The sequence below is a fragment of the Gavia stellata genome, chromosome 2 (assembly GCF_030936135.1).
Source record: "Gavia stellata isolate bGavSte3 chromosome 2, bGavSte3.hap2, whole genome shotgun sequence".
In the NCBI taxonomy this organism is placed as follows: Eukaryota; Metazoa; Chordata; class Aves; order Gaviiformes; family Gaviidae; genus Gavia; species Gavia stellata.
Genome location: NC_082595.1, coordinates 63150438 through 63166654, shown reverse-complemented (window position 1 = coordinate 63166654; position 16217 = coordinate 63150438). Strand labels below are relative to the sequence as shown.

Genomic DNA, 16217 nt, shown 5'->3' with positions numbered 1-16217 from the left:
TTCAGGAGCATCAATTACCAATGAGAATCACTGAATCCTGTGCTCCCAACCATCTCTCCACTCTCCTTGGCTGTGCATAGCCTAGAATTTACTACACCCTGTGGCTCATCCCAGGGTCTTCATCCATTTCAAACTCATGCTAAGAGTGCACTGCAGCTCTCAGGACTCACCTGGGTCATATTATGAGTTATTTTAGTTAATATCCATCTGTGAATGTTATGCATTTATATATTAGAACCTGATCTTTTTTCAAAAGGACAACGTTGAAGAGAGAAATCCAGCTTTGCAGTGCGTATCGACTAGCCCGTATATGCTGATCTATGCTGACATCATCTGGTGATAAGTTTCTTTGATGTCCGTTTTTACCATATGGATTTTGCCTTGAGAAACTCACAGGTCAGTATTTTCTAATATATAGGAACACTATCTTCTCATAAGCTAGGCTGGCCCTTCTCTTGCTACTTGTTTAGCGGAAAGGACCTATCTTGCAGCAGCGTCAAAGCTCCAGCCATATAATCAAAATGCCAGCGTTTTTGAAGCACCCATCCTTGCAGTTGCACATTCACTATCACTGCAGAACAAGATTGAAATACTAATGGGAGCTGGCTGGTTGAAACTGGTTTTAGACAACTGGACAAAGCTGTTTGGCATGTGTCTTAGGTAAGAACTTGGAATACATATTAAGGATTACATTCCCTCTTCCAGTGGACGGTTTATACTAAATTTGCGTTAGTAGAGCTTTATGGAAGGCATGATTGGTGGTACTGTAAATCTCCACTTGGTAATAAATGTTGATTGGATTTAACTATACATGTCTTCAGACATGGGCCTTGCTGCCATGATCCAGACCCTCATTACACCATGATTCCATCAGTGACACTGTTTCCCTTCTATGTCGATCCGAGGCAAAAAGCATCTGGTTGCTTATTTAGAGGTATATAGTTATGGAAGTACACAAAGCCATGATTTCCAGCCCTGGAATCATAAGCCTGGAAGTTTGAACTGAAGTGAAACTGTGATTCCAGAAATAGTCTCAAGAAGAAGTGTTTAAGAATTGCCGCCCATGGACCCATGGATCTTTTGACTTCTGGGTAGACTTCAAGGGATTGTGTCAGCTTACACAATTAGGTGTGGCTTCAGATCTGCTTGAAAGCACACCCGTGTCCCTAAGTCAAACAAATTAAACTCTTGGGAGACATTAATACAAACAAATTCAATGGTAGCAAAGCCTGTTCTTTGGCCTTGAGGCCAACTGACATGTCTAACCATGTCCATACTATTAAACTCTCCTAGCCTCCAGAAAATGGAGGCTGAATCTAAACTGCCTGTTGGCACGTAGTTGTCCCTGGCCTGGGCCAACTCCTGAATCATGCTCAGGAATTGTTTAGCATCATGCTACTTGGTATGGGACAAAACCAAGTCAGGGCTTTCCTTCAACTGAGGCATAATGTCAGATAACAGGTCTATAGACATGAAGAAGTAAAAATGATCAAAGGTGATTTTCTCCATCTTCTGCTTTGAGGCAGGTTTAAACACAATTCTCAGAAAAAATCAGTGAAGGGTATTCCACAGCCTGTGGGCCTCCTGTTTCTTTGCCAGACTATCTTTGCAGAATATTTCTCTTAATACAAAGTCGTCTTTGCTGCAAATTTAAAGTAATGATCTATTACATCACCGTAGTAAAGCGCACAGATAATAATGATGGCCAGATTTGTAAAGTGTTTACCAGTTGAAAACATATCAAGCACTTCATATTGAGAGGAGGAAGAAAGGGTCACATGACAGTAGCTGTCTACATCTAAGTGACTCTCCCTGGAAACCCTTGATAGATGGCGAAGGGAAATGAGTGCTTCTATGATATAATTAATCTCATTTCAATATAGACATCTGAAACAGATTAATCACATCCTGGAGATGCCTACATCTCTTCACTGACTATCAAAAGAGTGTAGATGATTAGCTCAGACATTTGCCACTATATTTTGCCTTATTTTGAGGAACAGGTTCAGTTCCTTCAACCTTCTTCATAGAATTTCTATGCATTTTTGTTGCATTCCTTTGTACTCTCTTAAATCTGTCTTCATTAGATCATGTTGTCCAAAGTAACACACCCTACTCAAGCTGAGAGTTCAGCATTCAACAAATCTGTTGTTGCAGCTTACAAAGAAATCTGTCTTTTTTGCAGCAGCAGCTTCATAATGTTTGTGTTCTAATGCAATTTTGAGATTATCTCGCTTGCTTTCTTGAACAATAGTGCAGTGTTAGCACTTTTACCATCTCATTTAATTTTCCTTCTATGGTAAGACTTACTACTAATTTCAATTAGTGCAGCCAAGTTCTTCTCACCATTAGCTTGAGCGTTAGCTCTGTAAGCCTGTGATTTCTCCCACTGGATATGATATTCTGCATTACCTCTCTTACCAGTGGATGAAAAGTTAGTTAGTTATCCTGATATTATACTACTACTTCATTCTGCTTCTTTGCAAACAAATAAAAAATGTTCAGTGAAAATCTCTGCATCCTTATTAATCATTTTAACCATCATCATTAGTTTATGACTGTTGGGATTTCTTTTATCATCCCTGACACGTTTCGACCTATGTTTTTAGCCTTGCCTACCAAGCATTTTTCCTGGTAACAGTGGAAGTCTTTCTCTTCTCTTGAGAAGTGTTGAAAATCTGTATCTTGCAATTTGAATCTAGTATTCTTCTATTTCCCTTTTTTGTTTGTTATCATTTGCTTATTTTTTATCTTTACTTACTGCCTTCTCTTTGCCACTAGACAGGGCAGATTTTTACCCACAGTTATCAAAAAGAGAGTCTGTATGAAAAGGGAGCTGACTTATGGAGCACTCAGTTTCAGAATTCATTCCTAGTAGTGACTGCTGCATGGCATCCTGAAAGGCTTATTCTTTTGTAACCTTTTCTGGGTAGTTTCTAGTTTGAGCACAGGACAGGCAGAGATAACAAGGTAATGAGAATGAACCATGGAGAAATCTGATAAACAGGAACAGAGAAAGTTGGAGCTGTTTTTTTTTAGAAGACAAAATAAGAACAAATATGATTAAAAGGTATATAAATGGACAAATTCTAGAAGCTAGATCAGCTTTTCTTCTCATTTCAATAATAGAAAAAGGGACCGGTCTAGGATTTGAAAAGATGAACTGCTGAAAGAAAACATATTGTATATCACTAAGAGTGTTAAGACTTCATGTATCATGACAGTGAACTCTTTGTCACAGGGCATCATTAGGCAAGCTGCAGAGGAGTGGTCACGTAGTGATGAGAACATCCAGAGTTTAAATAGCAAGTGTTGCAAGGACTCACTTCCCTGGGGGATAGATCATCCCAGATCTTCCTACGATGTGATTTACACAGCTTTTATACCTCTGCAGCTGGACACTGTGAAAGGACAAGACAGCCTTGACACCAAGCAATATGATTATTCTGACATTCTATCCCTCCCTATTGCACATTTATATATATTATTTCTTTTTTTATAGCAAAGGTGTATTGAAACCTACAGATAAAATTTTCTTTCCTAATGCAGTAATGTTTGTAAATGCTAATCAAGGCAACTTTGTCCCTTAGCCACAATGGAAGCTGAAGTACTTTGAACAGCCTTTTTTCTGCTTTTAAAAGCAAACCTGACACAAAACGTAATTTTAAAAAAAGAAAATTTTAATAGTATACAGATGGAGGAACAATCTAAATTTCCTTACTGGAGATTAATTATGTTAGACTTGCATGCATATATCTTGAATTAGTTACTATCAATTAGAGATGAGAACATTATATTCTAAATAGTAAAGCCATTAATCTGAAGAGAATACAGAGGAAACACAGAATTAAACAAATAATTCAAACAATTAACATTTGCTTATGGAATGTATAGTTTTATGGCTAATGAGTAAGGCTCAAATAACAAATGCTTAACTGATTGGTTTTCCTTTTTATTGCATTTGCCACCCGCTGCTAGTGGTAGCTAGATAAATCTTAGAGCAGCAACCAAAACCAGCAGGACCTGAGCATGTTCACTAGAGAATGAACGGAAGTCTGAAAGCCTGGCTTAGGAGACAGTACATTAACTTCTACAAAAAATTGTTGTGTTTTAGACAACTGGCAAATGAGAAAGTGAGGGAAAACCAAACAAACAATTCTCACTGCAAACATCTCACCAAATTGCAGAGTTGAATAATTAGCAATGAAACTGCGGAGCCTTTAATCTCCGAGTAGCTGGATTGAATACCAGGCTGACTGAAGGAAGTTACTAAGTGTTTTCCTCCCATTTGCTTAACTGCTGATGCAACACCGATTTTCACTGGCAAGGCAGCTATGTATTTCTGGTTTAGGTGGGTCACCATGCTCTGACTTATTAGGGTGGACTCTATCAGCTTCTTTAGCGCTGGTCAGAGCAGTCCACACTGCCCACCTCCATTTCCTTTCTTATTATGGCTCAATGTGGCCTTCTACTGTAAAAGAGAACAGGCAGACAAAAGCCAAATTAGTCAGGTAGTGAAAAGGGGCGGGGGTGTGTGTGTGTGTGTAAGAATGTTACTTTTAGCAAGTGCCTATACCTCCATCACTTAAAGAAATATAAAACAATACCTGAAACTCACCCACCCAAACTTACTCATCTATAATGCCTAAGATGAGTTTTCAAGGAATAAGTAGGCTGCAAGCAAAGGTGCTTTGTGAGACCTCGCTCACTTCTGGAAAGGGATTCTCTGTGCAGGACACCAATATGGCTGCAGGGAAAAGTGGACAGAAGTTGTTATTGCAAGAGATGAAATGTCAACACAAGGAGTTGGTAGGTAGAGAGAGACAGAGCCAAGTTTCAGTGTACATGGGTGCTGGAGACATTAAAGGTATCCTAAAGAGAATAAACCCAATCTTTTATAGTAAAAATGGCAGAGTAGATGATATGGGTAAATGTGTGAGAAAGGGAAACCAGTTTAGAGCAGCGTGCTGACTGAAAAGGCAACACTGGAAGGGCTAGAAAAGGAGCTTCTGCTGCATGAAAGATTTTCAGAGACAGGCTTTAGAGAAAGAGATGGTAGGATTATTTGGTCACAGACTGGGTGCAAGTAATAAGCTAGAGGAATTGCCTCCAGACTATGGACTAAAAAAAGAGAACATCTAAGCAGTTACAATAGGTGTGACACTGGAAGAGGTGAATAAGCAGTCAGGGAGCTTTAGCTCATTATTCAAATTAATATGGACAAACTTAAAGGTGACGCTCACACGGGGACACTGTGTTTTCCCAGGCTGCATAAATATCCAGTCATCTCCTCAGTAGACCTTGAAATACGCAGTGTAGTTTAAAAGGCGTGTGGTTCCAACAAGGTAATGCTGAAACTAAATCTGCAGTGACAAATAGTCTGGTGAGATGTGCATTGCAGAATGTTAGTCAGAGCTACTCACAGGGCCAGAATGGCAACATGGTGCTCTTGTCTTTATTCTGAGATGCGACAAGTGTCAGCAGATCTATTGCTGTCACTTGACTGACCTTGCAGGAAAATAAAGGTAACAAAAACCCCTGGGCAATGGGGAACGAATTCCCAATTACAGAGTCCAACATACAGGTCAAAAGCTATTAAGAACTTTCTCTCTGAGCTATCAAAACTAAAAGACTAATCTCCTTCTGAGTGAATGTCATAGGGAGTATATTGAAAGACACAAAATTAAAACCGTAAACAAGAGAAGAATTACCCTTGCTAGACAGGAGCTGGCTCCACTGAAAAAAATGAAGCAATTCTATGAGAATAGCCATGGGAAGAAGAATATATCTTGGTCAGACTAATTTCTCACCCAAACTTCAAAAGGTTACATAGGCCACCACTAATCTGTCAGAGATCAATGATCACTGTTTCTTACCAAAGCTGAACTTTTGACTGTATGTTGCTGAGGTGTCATATATTTAAAAAAAAAATAGCTTCAAATCATCTGAAAGCACCTTAAAGAACATCCTCATCAGATATACGTATGACTAACCTGCGTTGGAGCAAAGCCTCTTGCTAGCACAGCCTGAGCTTGTGGCAGCTTTGAGAGGGAGCTATTCGCTGCCATCTAATGGTAAACTGGAAGAAGATAAAAATTAGACTGCAGACTTCACACTGTCGGAATGTTTTGGTTATCATTACAGTTTGATATAATTAAATTACGACTAATGAATATTAACTTCATTTTTGCCTTTTTGGTCATTAAAAAAATGCACTTAATGACCCAGATCAGGAGTTGCCAAGACCTCATACAACTGGAGTACAAATCTTAAAGACGAGGGCTTTCATGGCCCTTCTTACTCTGTGGCATGGAGGGAATCTGATGACAAGGAGACCCTGAAGTTCCTCTACAGTCCAGGGATGAATGAATCCTGACAAAAACCTCGGCAAGGATCTGCTTTCGTGACGGAGAGACAATAGCAACACGATGTACCTTCTAACTAGTACAACTAGAACAGTCACCTGTGTAGCTGGACTAGGAAATGAAGCAAGCGTGACAGAGGTGATGTCTTTGTTTGGTGTTGCACAATGATGAGATAAATCAGATGCACGATGCCTGTTCATGGCATCCAAGTTGCATTTCCTCTGTGACTGGAGAGGGACCTGTTTGAGTGCCACACTATTAACCTTCTGCAAACTGTAAGGCCTGCAGGAAAGGGTACCGAACGACGAATTGATTACTTTGTGGTTTTGTAAGACGCCACTATACCATCATATTTGAAGAATATAAAAGGCAGAGTGACTTTAGGCACATTCTTTACCTTGCCTTTCAATATGAAGATGCAATAAAGATGTATAATGCCAAACTAACCTAGAAAGGCACTAATACTTACATCTTTGTTTACTAAGAGTAAGTTATCCTTACTCTTAGCAAAGTTAGAACATGACTTTAATCCTACGTGAGACAAATCAAATTCTAAGAGCTCTGAAAAGAATGGAGTGTATGGAAAGCTAGGTTTGGGGGGGGGGGTTGGGTGTGGGTTTTTTCCCCCATAGAGGAGGTAGCATTTGTGGGTCAGAGAATCCCCAATGTTCAGACATTCATTTTCTGTTCTGACTCACTATGTGCCACTATGAAGCAAGAAAGTTACTCTTACCAACTTTTTTTTTCCTCCGTAAGGATGTATGTATATTTTAAGACATACGGGGGAAAAGTGCTAAAAAGCTAACAGCTATATTGCCAACTGAAATTGGTCAGAATCTCACAGAACTGGGCACTGGAACATTCAAAATACATAAAGATGTTCGCAGGTTCCTTCCCAGTGAGGTTTCTAAGGCAGGGAAATAGCTTTGCCAAGGAATTGCTCCATTACGAAATATCCCTGACATAAAAATCTCTCACTCAAACATTTTATGACAAAGTTTATACAGGTGTAAAATTAAGCAATCACTTACAATGCCCAGGCTAATCGCACAGCTGCTGTGCAGCAGTAGCTCCACAGTTATATCACTTGCCGTATTTGCTGATAATTTTCCAAGGGAGGATTGGTCTGTCAGGTGAGGTGATGGGCATTTTAAAATAGAACTTCAAAGCTGAGGAGCTCTTCCATCTGCCAAAATTACCCTGAACCTTGTACATCAGGGCAAGATGCTGCCAATCTGATGGAGTTGCATTTTGTACCAGTTTTGTATGGATACAGAGAATTCCCCAAATGCTGAGCAATCAGAGCATTCAGAAGCACTGAGAGAGGTGTGGTTGGTGCATGGCAGAGAGAAAGCTGGGAGAAGGCAGAAGGAGGGATGGACCTCTCCTAGTTTCTGAGCTCCAAAGAGGAGGGATTATGGATTACCACCAGTAATGGAGATGCGGAGAGAAAGAGGGAGATGTAATGTGAAGGAAAGTAACAAAGATAAGGACAGCGGAACCCCAGGCCACAATGGGAGTTGGATTAGTGTGTCATGGTGGCCGAGCCTTCCAAATTAATCTGTGGTCAGGAAACTTCCCCATCTGCTGGAGGCATTTCCCCAGGGAGAGATTTCCACTGTTCTCTGGTTTGGGCATGTGGGCAGAGCCTGGGGGGCTGAAAACACAGGTTGGCCCTTGGCACTGAGGTCCGGGAGGCTTGGTCTCATAGAGGCAAAATAACAAGTTTTGCAAAGGGAAAATCAGGGGTGTGGAAAATCAAAACGGTATGAAAAGTATCACCACAATTCTTCCCGGGCGCTTCGACTGTGAGATTTGGAGATCGGCGTGGGCCTGGGGGAGGGAGAGCCCTGCCCCGCAGTGCCCGCCGGCAGCCGGCCGGGGGGAAGCCGCTGCCGAGGCGCCCCACAGGCAAAGCCGTGGCCTGCCCCCCCCAACCAGCGTACACTGAAAAACTACACACTGGAAAACAACGATGGGGACAATTATAACGGGACACAGCTCGGACGAATCTCGGTGGGGCGGGAGGCCGGCGGCGGCGGCCCCCGGCGGAGGAGCGGGCACCGAGGCACTGGGAGCTCCTCCCGGGCACCTCCCGCCCCGGGGCTGAGGAGGGGCGGCAAGGTACCCGCTTCAGCCCACGGCCCTCCCGCCTTTCTGCCAGCTCCCTTCGGCCGCCGCTCCCAAACCGCCTCCAAACCCCGCCCGGCCCCGGCGGGCACGGCGGGCGGAGAACGGGAGAGGCACCTCCGCTCCCTGCCCTCACCTTCCCGCCCCGGGGCGCGGAACCCCCCCGCCCGCAACCGGTCCGCCGGGCCCCAGCCCCAGCAGAGGGCGCCGAGCCCCGGCTGACGTTGCTCCGCCTCCGGCCTGCGAACGGCGGCGCGGGGACGGCAGCGGCAGGCCCGGGCCCGAGGCGCCCGGAGGACCCAGGTAACCGCGCCTCGGCCGCGGCCCGCTGTGCCCCGAGCCTCGCCGGGTCTCCCCTCCGGCAGGGGCGGGAAGCGGGGCAGCGGCGGGCTCCGCCACGGCTCCAAGGCCGCGGGGCCGGGGGAGCTGCGGGGGCCGGCGTGCCCCCCCCCCGGGGGCTGGGCGTCGGCCAGGCCTGCGCGCCACGGCCTCCGCTGAGGGCAGCGGCCGGAGGAGCGGGCCCGCCACCGAGGGCCCTACGGGCGGGTCAGGCACTGCCCCCGGGGCGGGGGGGTCTGCGGGCCCCCACTGCACGCCGCGAGAGCTGGCGTTGTCCTGTCTGCGTGGTTTTGAGCGGGCTTCCAGCCTTCCGCAGCGTTCCGCCTTGTGTCCCCCCGCCTGGGCGGGCGGCGCGTCAGTCTCGGTCCGCCTTAAGGTTTCATGGGGGGAAGAGGCCGCCCTTCGTATTCGGGGCGCGCGGTTGGCCTTCTGGCAGGGGCTGGCTCAGCGGCCGGTTGTACTCACCGGGCAACGGGGGACAAAGCAAGATTGAGCACTAAAAATAAGCAATAGTAATTGTTTATACATTCAAATAACCGTTTTAGGAATTTGTCCCCAAACAGAGGACAGGCGTAAGTCTTCTGTGAGGATTGCACCATCCTAAATTTTAAACTATAGGTCATATATTTTAAGTTCACATATTTAAATTTTAAAAAGCCAAGGGAGTTGTGGTTATTTTTATTTGGCTAGTAATTGCCTTCGTTGATCAGAGCTTTTTCCCAACCACAAAAAAAAGGTCATTCAGATTTCGGCAGAGTTCACTTGGGTGCAGGGAAAACAAACTCCAGTCTCATGAAGAAACACGTGTTTCCTTCCACACATATAAGGCCATAATAAAAGCCAGTGCTCCACCTAGCTAGGAAGGTCTGTAAAATCAATTTCTAAGAGTGTCGAAAGAATCTGGGCTTTTTTGGGTGTTTCCACCTGCTTGTCCCATCTCAACAGTACTGGGGAGCTTGCACATGAGACTGTTGGTGCTGGCATCAGTCCTGTTGCAGTACATAGAGCAGTGTTACTTCTCCTGAACTCTACCGTGATGCTATTTGCCATTCGGAGAAGCAGATGGGAACGTTGTGCAGCATTCTGCCACGCAGGAGTGTTGTGGTCTGAGTAGAGACTGAAGTTAAGCAGCTTTCAACTTTTCTGGGTTACTTGCTTGTGGTATTGAGCAAATTGCTTTCATTGAGAATGAGTCATGATAAATACAGATCTCCCTGTGCTTTTTGTGACGTAGTTAACTTCATTTCTGTTTCTTTTGTGTATTGTATTTCACATGTAGGGAAGAAAATGCCATAAATGTGTTTGGACAGTTAATACTAAACACCAGAAAAGAAATTATTAATGGAGTATTCCACTGGTGGTTTTAGTGTTTGGTTTTCATCCTGTGTTTTAGCTCCTTGTAATGGTGGACAGTGTATGAGAAAGGCAGATCATAAAGCCGGTATAGCCTTGTGCTTTTAGATGATGCATTGCTCTATGGGGAACTAGATAATCATCTTTTTGTAGTAACTGTTATGCCGTACCTTGGGAAATCCTTCGAATAGTCAAAGGAGTTGCTCATTTTTACATATGAATCTTTGTTTTATTTTAGGGTATGCTATGACTGGCTTCAGACTCCCCATCACGGCTTTTAGAAAACTAAATGTCTGGTTTGGCCTGTGGGAGAAATTCCCCTCTAATAAACTGTATCCCTCTTGGAGGAGAAGTGTCTTCTGTAGCTATCAAGCAAGCACAGTAAACTACAGAAGATGTTTCAGCTTTTCCCCAGTAAAACTGTGTGCACTAAGACTTTCTCCAGAGTATATCTCAGTATTTTCTCTGCGGAACAAAAGTAACAAAAGCTCTAAAAGGAGCAGACAAACCGTACAAGAAGAAGAGGAAGAAGAGGATGAAGATGAAGAGGAAAGCGATTTGGATGATGAATTTGAAAATGACCCCAACGTAGTAAAAGATTACAAGGATCTTGAAAAAGTAGTTCAGTCTCTTCGATATGATGTGATCATGAAAGCTGGTCTAGACATTGCAAGAAAGTAAGTATGGAAGAAATAACCTGCTGATGAGAAAGATGTCATGTATCTAAAAGTTGAGTTTTCATACCCTCTTATTGCTGGAATAACTCGGTATTGGGGGTTTTTTGGTGCAGCTGTTTTGACTGTCTAAAAATACATTTTGGATGAATGGGTGTTCCTGTTTGTTTCACCTTACCTCCCTTGAAACAGCCTGTTTTCTGCTTTTCACTGTCTGCAGTATTTCTAAGATTGCTGAGGAGGCATTTTCTGTCAATAACTATTTATTTAAAGTGAAGAAAAAAAACTGTACTAAGTAATACAAAAAGATCTAATTTGAGATAGAGCGAGTAAAATAATTCGCTGCCTAATGGCTGTAGAAGTACGTGAGGGTAAGTATAAACCTAACATACTAGGTCAAGCAGGTAGATGTGCACTCTATAAATATATCACAGTGTTTGATCTAATGCAACCTACAGAAGCCTTATATTACAGTGTTGTTAGTAATAGAATATTAGTATAACGTATCACTTAAAAATTATTAAACTGGCTGGTGCAGGAAAGGGGACATTATTTTTTGGTTATTCAGGAGACAGGTCTTTAGAAACAGCTTTTTATTGCTTGCACCTGTGGCACAGAGCAACCATGCTCTATTATTTCATTTAATATCTATGAAAGACTTTTTCTGTACTTCCAGTTCAAGTCTGTCCTGACCTTAAATAAAGGTATCCTTTATGAACAAGCTAGAGTTGTGGAAATGTGCCTTGTGCATGAGTGGTGTTCTTGTGTATCTGCAAAGAAACAATTGCATTTGGTCTGCCGCACACTGTAAATGCAATAAAACCTTGTTTTTCTTCAGTAAAGTAGAAGATGCATTCTACAATAATGAACTCAGGCTGAATGGAGAAAAACTATGGAAGAAAAGTAGAACTGTAAGACTTTTTAAAATTTAAATCTTTTCATACACTACAAGAAAATAACTAAGGCATGACTTCTTCTTCTCCCTCCTTTTACTTGAGTCAGAAGAGCTAACGACTAAATCGTTCTGCAAAGGTGAATGAATAGCATTGCTAACACCACTTCCAGATTTGTGTGTGTGACTGTGATTTCCTGGGTAAGACAGTATTCCCTAAGGCAGACAGGAGACTTGTGGTATCAGAGAGCAAAACCTAAGGCTGAAAGTCGGGAGAAGGCAGATGGTAGCAAGGACAGAACTTTCTAAGTTGCTGAAGGAAGTGGTGATAGATGTGAGGCTGATGGAGTAGGAGTGATTAAATCTGAGATATTGGTGGAGCAGGCATGAGATTAAAGAAAAAGTTTGATGGTATAAAGGGACTGAAACTGGAGTAGCTCAGGAAAGGTTATTGTATCTGTGACTTTTGTATCTTGTGACTTTTGAAAGGAGCACAAGCAGTTGACCAGCACTCTGTTCTTTAAAACACTTTAAACTGTTTTAAAGGCAGGAGGGAGAACTTTGCATTTTGCTGTTTTGTGTCTGTGTTGATACAAAAAGATTGGCAGGAAAAACCCTTCAGGAAAAAACCATACTACCTTACACCTTTTTCACAGAGTTAGGTGATGGTTGTAGATCAGGAAGGGTAAAGCTCTTGGCAGAGAAGGTCATGAGATATTTAATTGCTTATTGCCAGGGCTTTCCTAGAAGTTCATAGATGGAGGATCTATAATGGGTCTAGTATTGCCTGCCTTCCTCCTCTCCTGTGAGATAAAGATACTAAATGGAAAGAAAGGAACAAAATTAAAATTGGACATAGACTGCAGGGATTTGTTTTCCCCAGGGAATGTTTATAATCACTCATCTCTTTCTGTTTCCAGGTGAAAGTTGGTGACACGCTGGATCTCATAGTAGGTGAAGATAAAGAAACAGGAACTGCTGTAGTTATGCGGGTAGTCTTAAAAAAAGTATCTAACAAAACTGAAAGTGAAAAATACAAAGTAATTTTGAGGCGTTGGAAAAACTTGAAAGTACCCAAACAGGATGTACTTAAGTAACAGGACATTGCATGTGGCAGCATAAGATTTTTGCAGAAAAGCATATTTGTCATTAAATATGAATTTTGGTTAAACAAAATTACAGTACCCTTTTTTAAGGGCTTGTGTCAGAATGTTATCTCCCTCTGCGGTGTACATCAATATTCATGCAATAAGCCTGTCACATTTTGCTGTTAGTTTTGTTTCATGGTACTGTGGGGTAAAAGATCCAACCCTTACATTTCCAGGCAGTTTCCTTACAGATGTTACAAATAATGAACCAATAAAGACTAATTTGATCACTGTTTAATTGCTGTCTAATTTTGTTAATCAGGAAAGTTACATTAAAGCTGACATCACAACAAGCAGAACTGCTTTCTTAGTTTTATCTCTAGATCCGTGAAATAGTTAGGGATAGTAGGGATAAAACCCCCAATTATGTAAAATTGCTTCCTTTTTCATTATTGGTTTGATTTTTGGTTAACAATACCAACTCCGTGCTTGTATACACTGCTGCTATACTAAGAATACAGAAGGATACTGATAGCAGCTGTGTATTTCTGAGCAGGAAACTTCAGGGTGACAGAGAATGAATCATGGCAGTGATATTCTGTGCTCATGGAGAAGGCAGATCAGTGAGGAGATGCGTGTAGTACTGCTGATTTTTACTGTTTAAGTAACCATGCAGAGGAAGATGAAATCTCAGTTTGTCATGTATTGATTTCAGTGTGGCATTTAAGAGAGTATTTAATACTTAGGTGGTATAAAGAGCTGAGCAAAGGTCAGATCATACTGTGATGAAAAGCTCATGTCTATTACTACAGGAAAATACTGTCACTGAGAACAGGCATCTCAGGAGTTACTCGCACTTGTAACGTTGAACATATGCTTCTCCCAACACAAGCAACTTGTTGGATGAACTGTGGTACAGACAGAATTTTTATTCTGTTTATATATGTTTAGACAGCCACATGCAGGTGTGTGTCTAGAGGAAAGCTGGCCAGTAGGAGCAAGTAGCTACTGTTCATCCAGTCCACTGGTCTGCTCCCTGCCTAGTCTGGAGAGCCCAGAGGGAAGAAGATAGCCCAGAATAGGCAGCAGGAGCATATTCCAGGACACTTTTTCTTTGGTGTTCCTGAAATTTAAATGGGCAGGCAAGAAACTTGCTCACAAAGCAAACTTAGCACCCTGGTTAAGCATGGGACTACCAGGTACACATAAAAGCTCTGATAAAGTAACAACTGGATTTTCACTGCATAAAATGTCGCTGAAGTGAGAGGAAGCAATGGTGCTCGCCTCGTTAGGAGCACATGGGAACTGTTGGGCTTAACTGCCAACAGCTACTTGATGACTGTGTTTAAGCAGGCTGTACCTGCTGCTGGCCATAGCCTCAGAAGTGGTGGCTGCTGAGTGTGGGATTTAAAACAATTTCTAACTTTCTTCAGGCATAGCTAAAATCTGTGCTGTTTTGGGATTTTTTATGGTTGTGTCGATGTTTAAAGATGCAGATACATGTCTAGTTATTTAGAGGCACAGTGACCTTTTAAAAAAATTGGTTCCTAAGAGGACACGATCCTGGAAAGCTTTCCCAAGGGATTTTAGTGATCCTTATACTGCACAAGTGAAGGGATTCAGCATAGCAAGCACCCAGAGGAACATGGCAGGCAGTACTTTCATTGCAGGCATTGCTGTCTCCACTCTTCGTTGGAGCTTGCACCAAGTGCTATGGAAATAAATAGATGAGATGATGCATCCTCTGTTCCCCAATTCCACTTACCATCACTATTCTAGGTGGCTTCCATAATCTCCAGGGATGCTGAGAGAAACAAGTAGAAAGGTGTCAGTGAGCTGCAGTTGCTGGTCAGCAACCATTCGTTACCCGTCAAGTGCTTATCAGTATGTACAGTCACACTGCCTGTCACCTCCAGCAGTAGTAGCTTACGCACCGGAGCTTACACGGCCAGAACAGGACCCCACGCGTAAACCCCAGGAATGCTATAGGGCTTGGGGATAGCCAAGGTACAGACGTGAAGAAATTAACTTTCTGAAAGAGTCTGTTCTGTGTAGGATAAAAACAGTAACAACAAAATAGCCAACACCTGCCCGGCATTCATGATGAGCAGGTAAGTTGCATCCCTGAAAGCCATTGACATAAGAAAAAGCACTGGCACTTTCTTGAGTTGGACAGAATATGAATACAATATTAGGCCCAAACCTTAGATTTTAACTTCTGGAAATGCCTACTGGGAAGTGAAGCAGACAAGAACTTGCAATCAAGACCTTGCCCTTTCCTAATGATGACAGAGAGAGACTTTTTACCAGAGCCTGTAGTGACAGCACAAAGGGCACTGGTTTTAAACTGAAAAAGGATAGATTTAGATTGGATATAAGGAAGAAATTTTTTATGATGAAGGTGGTGAGACACTGGAACAAGTTGCCCAGAGAAGTTATGGATGCCCCATCTTTGGAAATGTTCAAGGTCAGGTTGGACAAGGCTTTGAGCAACCTGAACAAGTGAAAGGTGTCCCTGCCCATGGCAGAGCAGGGTGGGCTAGATCATCTTTAAAGGTCCCTTCCAACTCAAACCATTCTGTTATTCTATAACTGACACCAAAACCAGGTCTTCACTGACAGATGGAGGTAGAAACAGGCTTTCATAGGTTGTAAGTGTTAATCCACTAGTGGTACCAGCAAAGTAAAGAAAACAAAAGGCAGACTTCCTAAGGAGTCTTGTGATGGGTGACAGCATCCTCTGGATTCAGGACTGAAATGGTTGGAGAGAGAACTGTACCTGTTAGCTTCAGAAAAGAAAGCTTCAGTCACAGGCAGGGTGATCTCAGAGGAAAACCATGACAGCAGGCAGGCGAGTAGCTGTTCCACTTGGCTACATTGATCTGTCCTGGATAAGCTTCTCTATCAATCAGACCTTTTTATTGGGGCCAGACATTGCTGAGCAGGTTGCGCTCGCTTCTGCAGCCTTTAAACATTTGGACTGTGAGCTAAAGAAAGGCAAGGCTTGGTTAATGACTGATGTTGAGTGCCAGGCGAGCAGAGCCAGCACGCATTCTGGGAGGTGTAGGAACAGGCACATCACAGCCAGTTTTTGCCCGACCTTCAGGGGGCTTTTAGATAGGGTGGGCTCACAGAGGCTCTGTATATGTAAAGCAGACATAAACTTATCCGGGAATCAGCTGTGCATCTTCCCTTCACCACCCATGAATTTAAGGTGATGGAGTCCATCTGATAACATGGTCAAGTGTCTGGTCAGATGACATGGCAAAGTAGTAAGACATGATCAAAGAGAATTTTTTAATGATCGTCCCAAAACAGAATCTGCCACTAGTCAGCTGCCAAATCTCTAGTGCCACTGAATACTGACTGGTGGGAG

General features: G+C 42.9%; 1 protein-coding gene across 1 annotated transcript; it reads left to right on the top strand.

Moving 5' to 3' along the window:
- The first annotated feature begins 8763 nt into the window (after nucleotides 1-8763).
- Nucleotides 8764-13133, top strand: MTRES1 (mitochondrial transcription rescue factor 1). Its single transcript, XM_059835602.1, has 4 exons — nucleotides 8764-8798; nucleotides 10426-10864; nucleotides 11700-11772; nucleotides 12674-13133. Exons 2-4 carry the CDS (start codon nucleotides 10434-10436, stop codon nucleotides 12848-12850), a joined length of 681 nt encoding a protein of 226 aa, XP_059691585.1. The 5' UTR covers nucleotides 8764-8798; nucleotides 10426-10433; the 3' UTR covers nucleotides 12851-13133.
- The last annotated feature ends 3084 nt before the right edge of the window (nucleotides 13134-16217 follow it).